This window comes from Nanorana parkeri, unplaced genomic scaffold (genome assembly GCF_000935625.1).
Source record: "Nanorana parkeri isolate BGI_ZX_2015 unplaced genomic scaffold, ASM93562v1 scaffold597, whole genome shotgun sequence".
Lineage (NCBI taxonomy): Eukaryota > Metazoa > Chordata > Amphibia > Anura > Dicroglossidae > Nanorana > Nanorana parkeri.
Window position 1 is genome coordinate 306,077 of NW_017306865.1, and position 19,202 is coordinate 325,278.

The 19,202-nt window shown below is 41.0% G+C and overlaps 1 protein-coding gene across 1 annotated transcript in view; it reads right to left on the minus strand.

Annotated features, from left to right (window-relative positions):
* The window catches only part of SH3BP5 (SH3 domain binding protein 5), a 70,569-nt gene that overhangs the window by 36,298 nt on the left and 15,069 nt on the right, over positions 1–19,202 (minus strand). The window contains exon 2 of the mRNA XM_018562757.1: positions 3,796–3,858. Within this exon, the coding sequence (XP_018418259.1) occupies positions 3,796–3,858 (63 nt within the window). The remainder of the gene's footprint in view (positions 1–3,795; positions 3,859–19,202) is intronic.

Below are 19,202 nucleotides of genomic sequence, written 5' to 3' on the forward strand. Positions count from 1 at the left end.
ATGGAGTTTTCTCAAATTTGACTTCAAAAGTGGAACTAACAATTCTCAGGCTACTTCTGGTTGAATAATAAACAAATACCTAGACAATCCATATTAAACATGCTGACTGGTCTAGAACTTTGTTAAAAGAGATAACCTATTGAACAAGAAAGACAAAAAGCAAAATGATACCAACTCAATACATTACCAATCTTTCTTCTAAATAATACACTTTGTACCTCGATTCATCAGCCATGATTAAGCCAAGCAAAGAGATGCATGACTTTCCCTGCGGCTGTTCCAGGGTACACAATGTCTTATGAACAAAAGGCACTGAGATTATTTTATATCAAATTAAACTTTACTGCCCTTCGTAGCTGAAGTACTTTATACTGGCTTGTTATGTTTTTTTTCTTGCAAAGTGTAAACAGATAAAAGCTTAAAAAGTATAAAGGAATCTACACAGACCCGCAGAACTGGCAAAATATTAATAGGAAAGTCAATCATTTTACTTAAGGTTAACTAGTGCCTGCCATGGCGTAAAATTAAATCATATCTAGAACACGAAAACTGAATACATTGCATTTTATCACTCTTTAGACATGGTAGCTGTATTGATTTGGGATTTTGTTTAGCCTTTTTTATTTTTACCTTGTGATTCAGCCTGTAACACACTTCCTGTCTTGTGGTGACTACACTCACTCCTCCACTGTATATATGGAGAAGCAATGTAGCCACCCTTAAACAGCATAATTTTCAACCTGTAGAGAGGGTAGTGTTAGAATAGTAGATTTAGAAGGACTAAGAAATGAAAACTTAACTCCGGTTAAAACCTCTTAGTACACAACAGGTTTTTTCCCTTTTGGGATAAAGATTTTACATAAATTAATAGAACCAGACCACTGTAAGCACCCTTATCAGTGTTAAATGGTTTATCTCAACTCTCCACCTGCTACTTTTTCTGAACAGCTTGGTCTGCTAAAGGAACTTGAAAAATACCAGACTTACTGGATCAACAGAAAATAAAAGTATCACTAAACTTAGGGGTTAAATCATTGCATTCAAATACCTTACTTAGTAGCAGCAAAAATTTAGATTTTTTTTGTGCATCTCTTGGCTGTAGATCCTCCAATCATCTCTGAATTGGTGCTGACACTACCTACTGGAGGGTGGCCACCTTTGTTCCCCATGGTCCCCGAATGTGTTGTAAAGTAGCCACTGCTCCATGCTCACTCCTGCGATGGACTACAGTCTCAAGTTTAGTTCATTGTTTGTATTGAGATTGTAGTTCATCAAGGAGAGCGAGCTTGTTGTGGTGGCTACTTTACAACACACACAAAGACCATGGGGAGCAAAAGTAGCCACCCTCCAGAAGAAAGGACAGTGTCAGCATGAATTCAGAGATGATTTGAGGATCTACAGATGAGTGATAACCAAATAAGCTAAATTTTTTGTTAACAGTTAAGGCACTTGAAAGCATTTTTAAGATTTATCACCTGAGTTTTGTGTCACTCATTTATTCAAATGACGAGGCTGCGTACCGCAGCAAACCACAAGTGCTTTGAATGTCACTATAATTTTAATATAATCATCTTAAGCCTTGCAGGTTATTCTCACTTGGTATAGTAATAATAATGACCAGTTAGGCAAATCACCGTTACCATCAAAATAAAAAACCAAGTGTGAAATATGCCATTTGGTTTTAGGAAGTTTTATACATTCACATTGCCTCTCCTATCATAAATGACAGAGGAAATTTGAGAACTACAGCTGTAGAAATTGAACAGCCCATAACAACCAATATTCACAGCACTATACTGCTTGCACTCTGTTGGGACTGTTGAACAAGCCTAAAATACATTACATTTTTCATCAGAAAAGCTACTGCAAGACGTCTAAAACAAGTGGAAAAGTTTGGCCTAAACAGTCAGTGAAAATAGCGTAGTGTATAATTACGAGTTGCCCATTTAATAATGCAAGACATATTCCTCAGTATTCCTTAGTAAATGTACTCCTCTGACCCAAAAGAGGGCTAAGGCCAAACAAAAGCTTTTGGCTCTAGTTCTCTTTTAATATCAGACTGTAAACAATCTGTTTAATCTGCTTTCAATGTTGTTCATACCCTATTTATATCAGATACAAAAGAAGGGAGGACAGGATACTAGACAAACATAGCATTCCCGGATGTAATCCACCAGACACAGCTCCAATTGTGAAAGGCTACAACAGATAAGCCAGGAATGATAAGGTCTAACAGTTGACACATCATAGAAAGAAATTACAGATCGTCCTTAAAGTCACTCTGCAATCGAAAAAACAGGCATACCTTCAAAAGAAGAGACTGAATACTTATTTTTCTCACTGTCCGTATTACCAGAATGCTGCTCCACTGAAGAGAAAACCTTTACCGCAAACTAAGGATGCACCAATACTAGTATCGGTACCGATACCAAGTATTTGGGAGAGTACTCCTACTCGCCCAAATGCTCCGATACCTTTCCGATACCAGAACTAGCGATGCCAAAAGGGAACATGGAACCGTCTTCCCAAAATATCAGTACTCGTTCCTGAAAAAACATTATCGGTGCATCCCTACTGAAAACTACTAAGAAAGTGACACTTCTGGTCCCCCTCAGCACTCACTGGTTTCTTTCACCAGCCTCCACGTCACTACCGTGTTGTAATGACATGGAGGTTGAGGGGCAGAATCAGTGAGCGCTGCAGAAGACCAAGGAGATCCATACTCCTTTAAGTGTCTGAGAGGATTTCTTTTGATTGGAGTGGTGTTCTGGCAGTGCAGACAGTGGAGAATATAAATCAAGCTCTTCTTTTTTTAGGGGTGCTTGGCTCAGACTTTTCTCTCTTTAATAACAGGGTTACTTGAAATATAACTTTCCCTTAAATGGCAATGAACAGGCTGTAAATTATGTTGGACTTAAAATACACTTTTTATTTTTTAACGTTAAAGCCTACATCAATGCAAAATAAGAAAAAAAAACACGTATTTAGTATATTTCTGGAATACATGTACATTTCCCCATCCCTTTAAACACGCTGCAAGTACAGAAAAAACCTACTGATGTTCCAGAAATATAGTGTGCTCCTACCTTCATCTTTGAGAGGACAACACAGTTCTAAATTCTTAAGCATCCGGTGTCAGCCCTGCCTACTTCTTGTATGATGGATTACAAAGACAACAGACTCAGATTGATTTTGCCAGAAATTAAAAGATTTCTGACAAAATCAACAGGTATTTCTTGTACCTATTAAACAAATATGACAAACTGGTTTAAAGGGTAAATGTAGCAGGCCAAAAGAGAACAAAAAAGTGAAGTTCATTGTTAGGGTTTATATAGACTTTAAGGGAAATACTGATATATTTGGAAATATTTTATACAGATGCAGTAATGAAGAGGGCCATTTATAATAGCTGCAGAATATGAACAGACAGAAGCAGAATTATTGCGTATAGTGGCCAAATCGCATTATAGTTTTTATTGTCGGGGATTGGTTATCATGGGAAACAATTTCTATTTTAATTCCTCTAGGTTTCCTTTCCATAAGTAACCCTCCTAGGAAATTATCGTACATTTAGTGATTATGCAAGACCAGAAACACCTCTGACATGATGTAAAAGTCAGAGAAATAATCACTTAGCAGCACAATATCCGCCATGCTGAAAATGCCTCTGTTTCACACTTCCCTAAGAGGTGAGAAAACAGGAAGCTGAAAGTGAAGACATCCAGTACATGCTTTATGATGACTAGTGTTAGCAGCACAACCAGCTGTGATCACACAAATACCCGAGAGGCTTACCTCCAGCTCAATTTCTCTTCGGTTAATGTCATCTGTGGACTGGTTAAGCTTCTCTAGTTCTCCCTATGGAAGGAAAAAGAAGGGGGGGGGGAAAAACAGGTCATAAAGAGGCTCCAAGAACAAAATAAACATGGTTAAAACTCATCAGCAAAGAGATTCTAAATCAGGAGTTCTTAAAGCCGAACTGAACTTTCCCTTTAACCAGTTAAATGCATTCCTGGTGAATTAAAGCAATACGTTGTGCAGTCTTACAGATTGTTTTCTTCAGAAAGCGGACACAAAAATCTAACCCTGCTAGCATGATGCAGAGAAGAACCCTTGTTCCACGTGTGGAAGCAGTAGCCTCTCTGCAGAGACACACCAACTGTTGACAAAAATCAAGCTCTCCAATGAGCAGGGAGCATGAGATTTACTAACTGCCGAGCTATAGGTCTGATTCAGCAAGAGGTGTGTCAAACATCTGCAGAGCAACAACTGCTTCCACAGAGGAGAAAGACCTTCTCTGCACCATGCGGGCAGGAGACAGGCATTTCTACACAGGCTATAGCTGGTTTTAAATTAGAACTTCAGCTTTAAAAACAAACAAACCGTATAATTATATTTACACTGATCCAGATTGGCACAATGTAAAAATATATACATATACCCTGTCAAGGCCACGGGGATCCTGTAATACAGTAGCCACAGTGTATTACAGCTACTGCCGCTTTGCTTAGTGACTTCCCTGTGCAGTTAAAAACGGTCACTCACTCATTGGATGAGCATTTTCACCACCCCTCATCCAATCAGAAAATGTCTAGTATTCAACGGGGAAAATACTAGGTGTTGTCTCAACTGCCACTTTACTCACCAAGCAACTTGCTGTATCAGGATCCGAAAACCGCTTTAATACACTATAGTAGCTGGGGGGGCTGCAACAGTGTATAATATTATAATAGGATCCAGGTCACCTTGCCAGGGATTATACATATACAGTATAAGTCAAGCTGAACCAAGGTATATACTGTATATTTATATATTATTAAAGCTGGAGTTCTGCTGTAAACATCTCAAACGTTAAGACTTTGAAATCCTTTTGTGGTTTCAAAATGGAAATTCGAATGCCTTTAACTCATTTACATCCATAAACCCCAAAGTAATGCCCAATATGTTCCTATACATCCTTCACCAGACTATTAAAATTATCATCAAGAGTCATATTAGGTACCAGTATGGCTACAAAAGATGTCAATAGCTTGGCTTCACTTTACATATGGAACACTAAGAATAAAACAACTGGAAAAATCATAAGGATATTATTAGATTTATTACATAAAAGCAGCAAATCACTAATACACAAGCTAGCACAAATTGTACTGAGAACTTCTAGTACTTATCAACCTCGGCGTATATCCATTTATACATCATATACGTGCACACTTTAAAGAGCCTCAAGCATACTGCAGATGGAAAGAGCTAGTCAATGCACCTTAAAAGTGGTTGAAGACAGATTTTGAACATGGCAAATCGGGGGGACATGGCAGGAATAAGGAAAAGGGTATAAATGTCTATAATATAGAAAAAACTGCTGCACAATGATTGCAGTGTGCCTGCTGGCCCCTTTCCAGCCAGAGTGTTGCTAAGAGCTGGGCGATGTAAAAGGGCCATACACATCCTTACCACCAAGGTCTTACCAACCTGGGATGCTTTGGCCGGCGTCCTGGTTGCTAGGAGCTGAGTTGAATGCTCTGGTCGGTGATGTCACTGTGCAGGACACCAGCAGAGACCCCTCCCCGGTAGCATGCACCACCAGCACCCTCTCCCCCCTACACTTGGCCCTGGGTGGTGAATAGGCTAGGGGCACCCTTGTGTGCTCAATATACTCACCTCTCTTGATATAATTGTACCACGCCATTGACTGAAAATATTTAAAAAAATGTAAACCAGTGTGTCAGCATGACAGCCAAGCGACTTAAAGGAGAACTATGGGGTCAGTGTTTTTCCCCATAGTTCTCCTTGGGGATACGCTTGACGAATGCTTTACAAAACGCTCAAACATCTAAATCCCATTGTATTCAATGGGTCTGGTTCACACCTTGGCGTATTTCAGCCCGTCCCTAATGCGCTACAAAACGGGCCACGCCTGAAAAGGTACATGTACTTTGGGCCGTTTTTGTTGCGCGTTTCCATTGGGATACAGCCAAGTAGCCCTCGGAAACGCGCGTTCGTCGCGCAATTTTTTTTACTGCGAATTGCGGTAAAAAAACCGCGCGACAGACGCGCATATGCAATATGCCTAGGTGTGAACCAGGCCTTAGAAAGCAATGCTGTACTGTCAAGATAATGGGCAATATTTTTATATATATATATACATACATACATACATACATACATACATACATACAATGTGTGAATATATATATATATATATAACCGTCCGGTCCGCCAGTCAGCGCTGGCAGATCGGAGCGGGGAGAGGGGAATCCAGCCCCTCCCCCTGTCACGGCAGAGAGCCGTGACAGGATCGAGAGGTGAGGGAACCCTCTACGCTTGACGAATGCTTTACAAAACGCTCAAACATCTAAATCCCATTGTATTCAATGGGTCTGGTTCACACCTTGGCGTATTTCAGCCCGTCCCTAATGCGCTACAAAACGGGCCACGCCTGAAAAGGTACATGTACTTTGGGCCGTTTTTGTTGCGCGTTTCCATTGGGATACAGCCAAGTAGCCCTCGGAAACGCGCGTTCGTCGCGCAATTTTTTTTACTGCGAATTGCGGTAAAAAAACCGCGCGACAGACGCGCATATGCAATATGCCTAGGTGTGAACCAGGCCTTAGAAAGCAATGCTGTACTGTCAAGATAATGGGCAATATTTTTATATATATATATACATACATACATACATACATACATACATACATACAATGTGTGAATATATATATATATATATATATACACACACACACACACACACACACACACACACACAAAGCCCAAAAAGAAAACAACAAGCAGGAAGTACTCTTGTCTTTGTGTAAAATATTCTCACTTAAATGCAGCAACAGACAAAAAAAAGAAGACTAAAAAAAAATAAACTGTAGCCGATGGTCTTTGCTTTCCTAAAAGTCATTTCCTGTAACATGTAGGTTGTGTGTTGAAAATTGTGACTGGAATGTTAAGTAAAAACAGAAAATGTGGATCTAGTTACAGGAATTCTTTGCCGATATCCCACCGCTGCCTTTTGACCTCATAATATGTAATCCTAAAACAACAAACCAAAACTACGGTCGAGCGCGCAGAGAAGAGGACTGTTCTGGTAATATTCTGCACATGAGGATTCTAAAAACACAAAAAAAGGGTTCCGGGCCTGTTTTATGGCAAAGCGTGCTGGGAGCTGGCACTTGACAACAGTTTACCTACTATATGTGTTGACTGAAAACATCACAACAGGCTTCAGGTCTAATGCACAGAGTTTTGGCGCAAGGATAAGGATCTTTACTTTAAGCCATGTCACTGTAACCTTCAAATCTCATGTGATTTAGTGTCACTTTGTTTAAACAAGGACATCTCTCATAACTTAATTAAAAGGGACTGTCCCTCTTCTGTAACCAAATTGCTCTTGCACTTTGTTTAACTAAAAATTGTTGGTGTATAAATTCTTCATGCAACTAGGGATGTGGCAAGGGTGTGTCCTTTCCCTCCATATTTTGTACTGTAATGTGTCCCTTTTTCACCATCTCACAAAGCTGGGAGTAGGGATAAACTTCAGGTTCGGGACGACCATGAGTTCGACCAAAAAACATGCTGTTCGAATTTTCTGGCCAGTTCGCTCACCTGCCAAACCTCCCTTGGTGTCCCACACAGCATCATTGGTTGAATGGTCACCAAGCTGTACAGCATCACTGGTAGCCAAGACTCTGGAGGCCCCACAGCATCATTGGTTGTTATGGTGGGCCCACCTGCAACCAATAATGCTGCGTGGGTTGTACAGCGTCATTGGTGGTTAGGACAGTAGTGGCCCTGGGTTCGGTTTGATGTTTGCCAAATCCGGAATTTTGGCTGGGCGCGTTGAACGCTCATCAACAGTTGGGAGATATGGAAGGATATTTATCCTGGTGTTTTGAAAGTAGAATGTGGAATGAAAGTTTGCTATAGCCTATTATAATGGAATGCTTCTCAGGTCTAGGTTATGTGTATATTTAGATAATATGAGGAAATGTGGAACCCCACCACCTATAATGTAAAAAACTTAAGGTCTCTTTCACAAGGGCCGATTGGGAGAGGATCCTCAACAGATCCTCTCCTGATCAGAGCGGTATGGAGGGGATGTCACCACTGTGACATCCGTGTCCGTAAAGTTTTTTTCCTCCATCGAACTGAACATGCCTGACCCCATGTCTGTCTATGGGGAATCTCATGTAAACAGACATGTGTCCGCTTACATCAGATTACCTCCAGGCACGATCCAGTCCATCGAAAAGGAAAATGATATGTCCGTTTTACTGGACCCAGTTGAAGCCGGGGCTAAGCGGATGTTTTCATGAAGAAACATCTGTACTGCAAACCAAGTGGTTCTGGATACACAGTTGGTCACAGTGACAGGAAACAAATGTGTTTCTGGCCACAAGTTTTTATTACTTATGATGGAGATAATGACATGCAAACACCTTCTGTTTCTACCAAAACCTTCCTGGAGAGAAACATGGACGCTTTAGTACTTTGGAGTCAATAACCCAGAACAAGTATGCAGATAATGAGTTCTGGTTGTACTCGGACTTATTCTGCTATGCACCATTGCTCCAGGTCAGTCATTTAAAAGTACTAAAGCAATGCAAATCTCCATATTTTTCCCAGGAAAGGATTACTTTAAGTGAGCCATATTTTGGCAAAAAAAATGTTGGTATATATAAAAGCAGAAGAAAAAAAATAAAGCAATCCATGTAGGTGCCTCAGTTAAATACCCCCACAAAAGAGTCCAACTAGATATGCAGTGATGTATGCAGGCAGCAATAGCAATTTGGCAAATAAGCTTTAATTAAATATATAATTCGAGTTACCTCTCTATCAGGAGTGGGCAAACTCCAGCCCTCCAGCTGTTGAAAATCTTGCAATGCCCCATGGGATTTGTAGTTTCACCACAGCTGGAGGACCGGAGTTTACCTGCCCTTGTTCTATATAAAAAAGTCCCAGGAAGCACAATGGGGGAAACATATCAGAACTGGAGCAAACAGAATCTGGAGAATTTGCCCTTAGTAACCAGTCAGCTTTTCTTTTCAATTTGTTCAGTTAGGTTTTGAAAGTGACAGATAGAAGCAGATTGGCTGCCATGGGCAACTGCTCCAGATTTTTTATAAATGCCCATCAATGTATTTCTAATCTACCCAATTCTACAGTAGTTCCAGAGACACAGAAACTCCTTTCCGTGAAAACACTTATCCTGCCTATATGATAGCAAAACAAAAATGAAAACATACAAGTCAAAATCCTACATCCCTTTCCATCTGTCCAATATGGCTGACCTGCAATTATCAGCCAGCAGATGCTGTGCATATGCCAAATATATCTAGTAACAGAGATGCTAAGAATGTCAGAGTTTCCATAATTACCCTTTCTTTGCTCACCTGGGAAATCGCAGTAAGCCATAAGCCAAAAATGAATAAATTGTTGTCCGTTTTGTCAATGCAACTTCTGTACATATACAGAACTTGGGCAGATTTCAGCAAACATATGTAAGCATAATTACAGTATGGTCATGCAAATGTATATTGTGCTTTTGGCTGAATAATAGTTTTGAAGCACTTTAATTAGACATCTATATTGTTACACCTTAACCTTTACACCCAAGTAACAAAGCTGAAAAATGTACAGTTTGCCATAAATCTCTTTTTTTGGCAAGGAGAGCTGATGAAAGCTGAAAAAGTCACATGGCTAAATAGAACAATTGAAAGCCTATTAAATGGAGCCTTGCAGGTACTATATTAAAAATTATACAACCAACAACGCAAGGAAAACATGATATCATTACAACTGATAGTCCTCCCGTCCCGCATGTCAATCAGGCAAATAGTAGAATAATTGATAATCAATACCTTGTCAACACTTGTTCTGCTGTAAGTCTCAACACCCATATAGATCAGATACATGGCAATGGATTGGTCAGGAAAAAAAACTGGTGCTGTTACTGATTAAAAATTTCCTGTTCGATTAAGCGATTTTTTTTTAATCGAATAATTTCGATTAATTATAACGCACATACAGATCCAACTACTTTTAGCTGATCTGCTTGCATTGCAACTCTGCATTAGTCAGTGGTAAATGTGGTATACACTATAAACATATACACTTTAAAATAAATTGAGGGGAATTTATCAAAACTGGAGCAGACTAAATCTGGAGCAGCTGTGCATGGCAACCAATCAGCATCACCTTTCATTTTTAAAGCTTAACTGAACAAACTGAAGAGGGAAGCTGATTGGTTGAAGCTGAAGCTGACGTCACCGGACTCCTCCCCCCTTCCCTTCGTTAGCCGCCACGGACATCGACGTCACAGGACTCCTCTCCCCTTCCCTTCGTTAGCCGACATAGCCACTTGGGGAAGGGGGGAGGAGTCCGGTGACGTCGATGTCTGTGACGTCACCAGATCTCCGACGGAACTCCCACAAGACGCGGAACACGGCGGAGAGGTGAGTACCGATCAAAAGAATTTTGATCGATCAAAAAAATTAACGATTAATCGTTAATTTCCGCAGCCCTAAAAAAAAACCTCTACAAAGTTGATGGAAAATCTGATTGACAGAGCACAGCACATATCCTGTTAAAAGCTCCTCCTTTCCTGGTCAATTTAATAGAAAAACACCAATATAAATGATTCAAGAAATTGGTTGATCCTGAGCTGTGTAAGCATGCACAATATTTGATTTATCAGTTAAAGCAAATGGAAGCGTCCTTGCAATTAATGACTCCTGGTAAGGCTGGCCCACTCCGAAGGCTCTCTTCACTACCTGGGCAGACGATATGCCATAAGCAATTGTTTTAGAATATTTTTTTGTAATGCCTCAACCAACCAGTGTAGAATATCCCATTCCATCAGCAATTACCTTTCCAAGTGCCCAATGTGATTGAGTCTCTGTAGCTGTCATACTAACCTTTCTGACTCTCACCGACTCTCTAATCTGCATGTTTGTTCCAGGTCAGTAATTTACACAATATAGAAGCCAATGACAGTCAGGTAACTAGCACAGGTGGTCAGGAATAGCTATGCAGCCTCATATCTTTAATTATTACAAATTTTCTTTTAATTGGTGATATACTAACATACTAAACCTCTTTTGTTGAGGTTAGAGATCCTAGACTAGTGGCCACTCCCTAAGCCCTCGTTCACACCTGATCGTTTTGTAGCGCGTTCTAAGCTCGACAAACGCTCTACAAAACGCTCAAAAATATAAATCCCATTGTATTCAATGGTCTCGTTCCCACCTTGGCGTATTTCCGCCCGTCCCTAACGCGCTACAAAACGGCGCACGCCTGCAAAGGTACAGGTACTACTTTGTGCCGTTTTGTTGCGCGTTTCCATTGGGCTACAGCCAAGTAGCCTTCGGAAACGCGCGACGGTCGTGCGACTTTTAACGCGAACCGCGGTAAAAAACACGCGACAGACGCGCATATGCAATACGCCAAGGTGTGAACGAGACCTTAAACTGGTGATCAGTTAAAGTCTGGAACACACGCCACAAGAAGTGGTATCAGCTGAGAGTATTGAATCATTCAAAAAGCATTTAGATACCTTCCTCAGAGACCGCAACATACGGGGGTACAGGTACACTTAAAAACAAGACCGGAAAAAGGAAGTCGTGTACATATATACAAATGCACAATCACACAGACACACAAAGGTTGGACTTGATGGACCTGTGTCTTTATTCAACCTCCAATACTATGTAACTATGTAAAAAGACTGTTGGCTGCATTGCAATGACAAAAGGAAATGCTACTTGCTTCCAAAGATGGATTGGGCTCAAAAGAAGAAAATTTGGAAGGTAACAGATTTGTATTTGCCAGTTTAGGTTTTTAATTACCAACTCTTATGCAGACTGTGTGTGTGCTGTATCTCCACAATGTTTGCTTGGCTGTATTTAGTGTACTAGACAACATGATAATTTTATATTTCCACATGTCTGTCTCTTTAAGGGAAGAGGAAATGACTGCTTTACTACCCAGGGATATGTATTGCATGGTGGAAATCCCATACATCTACTGACTTCAGCATTTAGGAAATAGCAGATTTCCTACATGAAAATGACAATATCTGACTGAATGACAATATCCTGCTTTACCACTTCTAGACTGAGGAAAGGTAATCATCAACTTCACAATTCAGTAACAAAAACTCTATTAACCTTTACAATAATTACCTGAAATGCCAGAAAAATCTCAAATTTGGTCTACTATTCCTTCAAAAACAAGAACCTGGCATTATAAAATGATTTACTTGTTAATTATTTAGACTAGCCACTGCAAAAAAAAACAAACAAACATACAATGCTTATACTTAACAAGAAACTTATATATTGTTAAAAAAAAAGCAGATTTAAAAAGGACATGCACCGCTCAAGCAAACAAACAATTTGCCTTAGTACACATTGACATTTTGTAATCTTAGCTTGTCAAGGATAATCTGAAGATTATATCCAGTAAGCATCTACAGAAGGATTCAAAATATCTCAAGCAGCTTTCTTGAAGCTCTTCCACATCAGGAATAGAAGACAAAGAGAATCCATTGGTTCTGAAGGAGGAGTGGCCTCTGAAACGCGTAAACCAGGGAGGACTTACAGCCTGTCGGCTGAGGCTTATACACACTGTGTTTTCGTTTGCCCATCTTTTCTATATGCCTGCTAATTTAATTTGTTTGCCAGTATAGTTTTAGCGAGGCGTTCGCTTTGTCTTCTATTCCAGTTTTTTGGTTGCCCTATCCAGCGATAGCTGCCTCGAGAATGTATCACATTGCTGTTCTACACAGTTGCAGATGCTGGCACTTGTGCTATTTACTTTTCTACAACTTCCACATCAGTCTGGGATCATTGACTATAGATGTTACAGAATTGAAATGATTGAAAAAGACACAGGTCCACAACGTTTAACCTCTCTGTGTGTACGATTGTGATTTTTAGGTGTTCGATCCAGAGGAAGGCAGAAAAACCCTTCAAGCATAGGCTAATTTGATGTAAGTGGGTAAAAAAAAAAAAATCCTTCCTGACCCCATACTGACAATCAGATAAATCGCTGGACCAGCCTTGTAAGAAATCCTATAGCCTTGAATATTACATTGACTAACCCCTTTCTCAGTTTAAGATTAAGCCTCTTTTTGTCCAATCTCATATTGTGGCCACATGATTTCTTCAGGGGACCTTACAGTAAAAGGTTAGGACAGTTTATATAATCACTATTATATGCATATTTTTGTACATTATGATCTTACCTCCCCTTAAGTGCCTCTTCTCTAAAGTGAATACATTTAATCTTTGTAATTGTTCCTCATAACTGAGGTCCTCCAATCCCTTATTAATTTTGTTGCCCTTCTATAAACTCTAATTCAAGGACATTCTTTCTGTTGACCAAACCTGAACTGCGTTTTCAACATGGGTTTTATAAAGTGGTAAAATTATGGATTTCTCACTTGAATATATGACATGATTTAAACTAGAGAGTAAAGTATTCTGCTAGCTTTGTTAAATATATTTAAATAGTGAGCCATTGATCACACCTCTCTGGACATATTCCTGTAACCATTTTTCTATCCATGTACATACAATTTCTTCTTCTCCACCAAAAGACCTTATTTTGTAAATTGAAATGTTTATGAGGTACAGTGTCTAATGCTTTAGCAGAATCCAGAATCTGCTTTAGCAGAAACTGGCATCCCTCTAACTAAATTCCTACTACCTTCCTCATAGCATAATAACAAGTTGGTCTGACACGAACGAACTTCATAAATCATGCTGGTTACTTATTATTATTATAAAGGATTTATATAGCGCCAGAAGTTTGCACAGCGCTTTACAATATAAAGGAAGACATTACAATCACAATAGAATTCAAGACAAGTTGGTAAGGAGGGCCCTTCCCGCGAGGGCTTGCAATCTAAAACTTATGATACCATTATCGCTAACAAATTCTTGTATATCGCTCTTTACCAACACATTAAATATTTTACTGGTCTGTAATTTACTGGCATACTTCTCATATTTTTTTAATATGGTTACCAATTTTTCTTTACAGCAATTAGTAACATTCTAGTCAGTAAGGTGTCCTTAAAAATTAGACATAATGGTCTGGCCATAACAGAGCTAAACTCTCTAGGGACTCGTGGGTGTAAGCCATCCGGTCCTGGCAATTTAGTCACAAAGTTTGCCTCATCTGTTTTGAGACTGGATTTCTTTTTTGTTTTTATAAACTGAAGAGAAAAATCTATTGCATGCATCTTCTCAGTTGCAACCTACTACCCATGTTCATCTTTTAAGGAGCCTACGTGTTCTGCTCTTACCATTTTACTATCAATATATTTGAACATTGATTTTTTTTAAATGTATTTTACATAAGGATAATAATGGAAATGCCATCTGAAACCTTTAGCAGACTTCAATAGGCATTCAGAAAGCAACAAATCTATCAAACAGGGCATAAAGTGCAAAGCAACAGATAAGACATGTGAGGCACAGCAACAGGTTCACTTAAAGCGGACCTTTACACTGCAGTATGGAACATCTAAGAAAAAAACATTCCCATAAGCATTAACAATGAACAAATTAAAAACACATTTAAAACACGTTATCCTCTTTTATACACACCTTTTTTATGTTTAAATTTTGGTGCCGCAATGCAGCAGCGGCCATGTTTGAAAAGGGAAAAGCTGCGCCTTCCGTGCTGCCTTTTTGCTTCAGCAAAGTAAATCATTCATTATTTACCACGGCCACACCCCCTTCTGACGGTGCGCCACTATTCTTGCGCATATGATAAAACAAAACTACCGATCCACAGTGCATGCTGTAAAGAGTTATCTCGGGAGATCTGGCAGCCATTTTTTTTTTCTTTCCATGAACGAGATCTAATTTCAAGGACAAAGCAATCCCAGGGTGCATTGCATTGGCAAACTGAAGTAATTTGCATCAAAACAGAAGTGAATGCTCTGCAAGTGTAAGTATTTCAATATCACAGCATTTTACACCTGACTTGTCTATGTTATTATTAATCAGCATAGATAGAGGGATGCATTGATGGGATTTGAGTTTTGAGTGTAAAGGTCCGCTTTAACTGTCTGCCACCCTTCCGTGCCTACCTTGGCTCCCTAGCTGCCCACCTACCCTTTCATTTCTTCTTTCTCTTTCCCATTCTCTTCTACTTTCCCTTCCACGTGACAGTGCTAGTCCCTGGCTGCTCAGTGTGAGGTCACGTGCAAACACCCAGGTCCTGGTATAAAGTGATGTTGCATTTCACCTTTAGCAGGCACCTTTCCCTTAAAGCTAGTGCATCTACAGGTACTCTGGCGCCGAAAGGACTTGACCTATATACACTGGTCATGGATGTCGCTACGGACCTGCACAGTAAACACATCTTAGGGCAGTGGAAGGTTAGAGCTGAAGAAGAGGAATCCAGGAAACATAACAAAATGTCAGGGCCGAGAGTAGACAAGTAAGGGCCCATTCACACCAAATGCGGTGCGTTCCAGAGCGGTAGCTGCTCCAAGGAAGTAGAAAAAACAAACAAACAGTCATTGATAGTAAAAGTAAAATACCGTATATACTCGAGTATAAGCCGAGATTTTCAGCCCATTTTTTTGGCTGAAAAGTGCCCCCCTTCGGCTTATACTCGAGTCAGCGTGGTCCAGTGGTCAGGTTTCTTCTTACTTACCTCGCCGAGCGTCGCGTCACTGCTGCTCCGGTGGGCGGTGCTCTGAGCGGGGTCATCTGGCAGTCTCCGGGTCCTAATTTAGGTGGCCGGAGACTGCCAGATGACCCCGCTCGGAGCGCCGCCCACCGGAGCAGCAGTGACGCGACGCTCGGCGAGGTAAGTAAGAAGAAAAAAAAAACCCCCGCAGCGGCCAGTCAGGCAGGGGAGCAGGGATGAGTCAGCGGCGCGCTGATCAGGCGAGAGGAGCTCCAGGTGGGGTTGTAATTTAGCGGGCAGGCACCTCTGAGCCAGCTAAATTAGGACCCCACCTGGAGCTCCTCTCGTCTGATCAGCGCGCCGCTGACTCGTCCCTGCTCTCTCCGTGATGTGATGATCCGATCACCGGCACACAGTGAGTGAGGGGAGGGGGGGGGGGGGGTAGAGAGAGAGATTAATTAAGCAATTATATATGTATTGTCTGCACTGTATTAGCAGTATATACTCTATATAGAGTATATACTGCTAATACAGTGCAGACAATACATTTACAATTATACTAACATGAATGTATTAAATGATCTGTATGTAGCCCTGTACTATGGATCATTTAACCCATTCATGTTAGCAGAGGATCATTGTAAATGTATTGTTGCAGGCACTCTATATGTACATGTACTATATACTACATATAGAATGCACTGAACAATAGATTTACAATTATCCTCTGCTAATATGAATGGGTTAAATGATCCGTAGTACATGATATGTAGCCCTGTACCCCCTTTTCCACTTACAGAGCTAGGTTATTTTTCTTTTAAATAAATATTCATGTAATTTTATTGGTATCTATCTACCAGTAGCTGCCTCATTTCCCACCCTCGGCTTATATTCGAGTCAATACTTTTTCCCAGTTTTTTGTGGTAAAAGTAGGTACCTCGGCTTATATTCGGGACGGCTTATACTCGAGTATATACGGTAGGTTTGTTTAACTAATGAATGTAAGATGATTTCATATCAGCATGCAGAGCTGCATGCTGATGTGATTTTTAGTGAAAGGGAGTTTAATGTTGTAATAAGCTAAACATTTACATTCTTAGCTAAATCAGTCACGGAATGAAGAGAGAATAGCTGCATGATTTATTAAGTGCAAGTGTTTTTATTTCATTAATCTCATAAATTGGCTAAACCAGAGTTGCTTCTTATTCAAATGATACCAGTAAGATTGTGAAAAACAACAAAAAAAAACCAGTTGCCTTCACTGGGTAAATATGTGGGGACTGCCAAAGAAATGTATGACCAAAGAAAAAAGTGCTCATCAGGTACTGTCATGATGCAAAGTACCCAATGCAGAGTTGTTGAAAGATCCTCCACAGCAGACAATAGAAGGTTCTTCGTTATTGTGCCCCATGTGTCCCTTTCATTGGCAATGAGATCTGAGGTCACCTAAGCAAATGCAGAGGATGCATTGGACAGCATGATTTTGCCAGTCACTCGTAGTTGCACTTTACTACGATAGGCTGCCTCACTGGGTAACAGGAATGAGCAAAAAGAGGCAGGATAGCTTCAACACCATGAGAAGTGCCAGAGGTTTACAAACCGAACAGCCCACCAATAAGGCTTTTAGGCCATTAGGTCATCTAGGCACCAGCCCATTTGACTAGGAGAGAGATTTCCAGGGATTCCAATAAAAGTTTTTCCTAGTTTAATTTCTATGGTCTAATACTCAATAGCCCCTCTGCTTTAGTGCAATTTGCTAACCAATCGTTGGCCAGAATGAGCGAAGCGCACTTTCACTATCGATTCCTCATAGGCGGAGTGTATTTGGTATCACTCCGCCTGTGACAGGAGTCGCGCTATAGAGGAAGCATTGGCTTATGCGACTCTGATCCCTCCGGTGCCGCCTCGCTTCCTCGCTGGCTTCGTTGGTACCGCTGATTCTCTTCAAGTTCCCCCTTATGCCACCACCGGCCCAGGGAATGGTCACAACTAGGTCTTATTTTCGGGGTATGTCTTATATTTTAGCAATTCCCAAAAATAGTACTAGGTCTTATTTTCGGGGTAGGTCTTATTTTCGGGGAAACAGGGTAGAAGTGATTTAATGGATTTTGGCATTGTTTACAATAATCAGCAAACTGGCCATGCAGGGGTAAACTGGAGAGCAACACCGACGGAGTCTGAGCATCAGAAATGTTGGTTATCACACATGTAATAATGCATGCATCACAAGCAAAGATGTCGCTCCATTTTGTCTTAAAAATAGTAATTAGATAACCTGGAACTTTGACAGTACCTGGTTGCTCAGCCTTTTGGCTAAGATTTGGCTAAGTGTAGTATCTGTTCTTATCAGCGTTCAGGAGGGGAAATGTGCCACTGTTCTAGGCTTATGGTAGGAATAGCTGGAAGCAGAGTATCCCGTCTGGAATGATGGGGTCCCAAAGGGTTCTGGCCATGGGAAGGAAAATAAATTGTGTCCAGCCACGTAAGGTTGGGGGTCAGGAGTACTTCCCTAGTGTCTGAGATCTGGAGGGTCCCAGTGGCATCAGATTTGAACGGGTCTACCTGGCCTGATCATGGGCTGGGAAGGCAGAGAGTCTGCGGTGTCTAGCACCCTCCCGGGGTGGCACCATGAGGATGCCTCAGTAGCACTATGGGTTTGGGGCCCCAATGTGTGAACAAGCACTAAGTCACAACAATGACCCCTGTTGCTTTTTTCTGCACAACACCTCTTGGACTAAGCCTTATGGCTAATACTACAGGTTATTTTTTTATACCTGGACGCAAGGCCTAGACTTTGTACTACACATTGGCACCTATTGATTTTTTTTTCGCTGTCTGTGCACTTCACTTTTTGTGTGTATTTTTCTACCTTGCAGGATGATGGGTGTGGATCTTCAGGCCTACCCTGAAATCTAGGGGGAGGATGTGTGGCCATCAGGTTCCTTCCTCCACTGATAATTGAACTGCATGTAAAATACCTTAAGGCACTTTTGCAGCCAAACTGGGATAACAACTATTTTATATGTGTTGCATGTTCCCATAACTTAAATTCTTAAAATGTACCGCTTACATTTTCACTTGTTATTTTCTGGAAACTTTAAAACAGAAGTTTATCCCTGCTCTGTAATGGTAAGGCGAGGGTCTGAGGAGTTAAAGGAGAACTATGAGGTGAGTGCTTTTCACTCACCTCATAGTTCTAGCCGACCTGTGACAATGAGACTGTCACAGGTCGGCTCAGTAGATCGGGAGGTGAGCGAATAGTTACCGGTGTTCGCTCACCTCTCGATCCTGTCACGGCTCTCTGCCGTGACAGGGGAGGGGCTGGATTCCCCGCTCCGATCCGCCAGCGCTGAATGGCGGAACGGATGGGGGAGGGGGCGGGTACAGCTGGCTCTGCCTCTAGATAGCTGGGCGGATCCCGGCACAATTGTCGGGATCCGCTTCAGCTGCGGCGTCTTAGTATACTGCGAGCTGCAGCTCGCGGTCTACTGTGGCATCTCAGTATACCGCAAGCTGTAGCTCGCGGTATACTGAGCCTAGGGTGA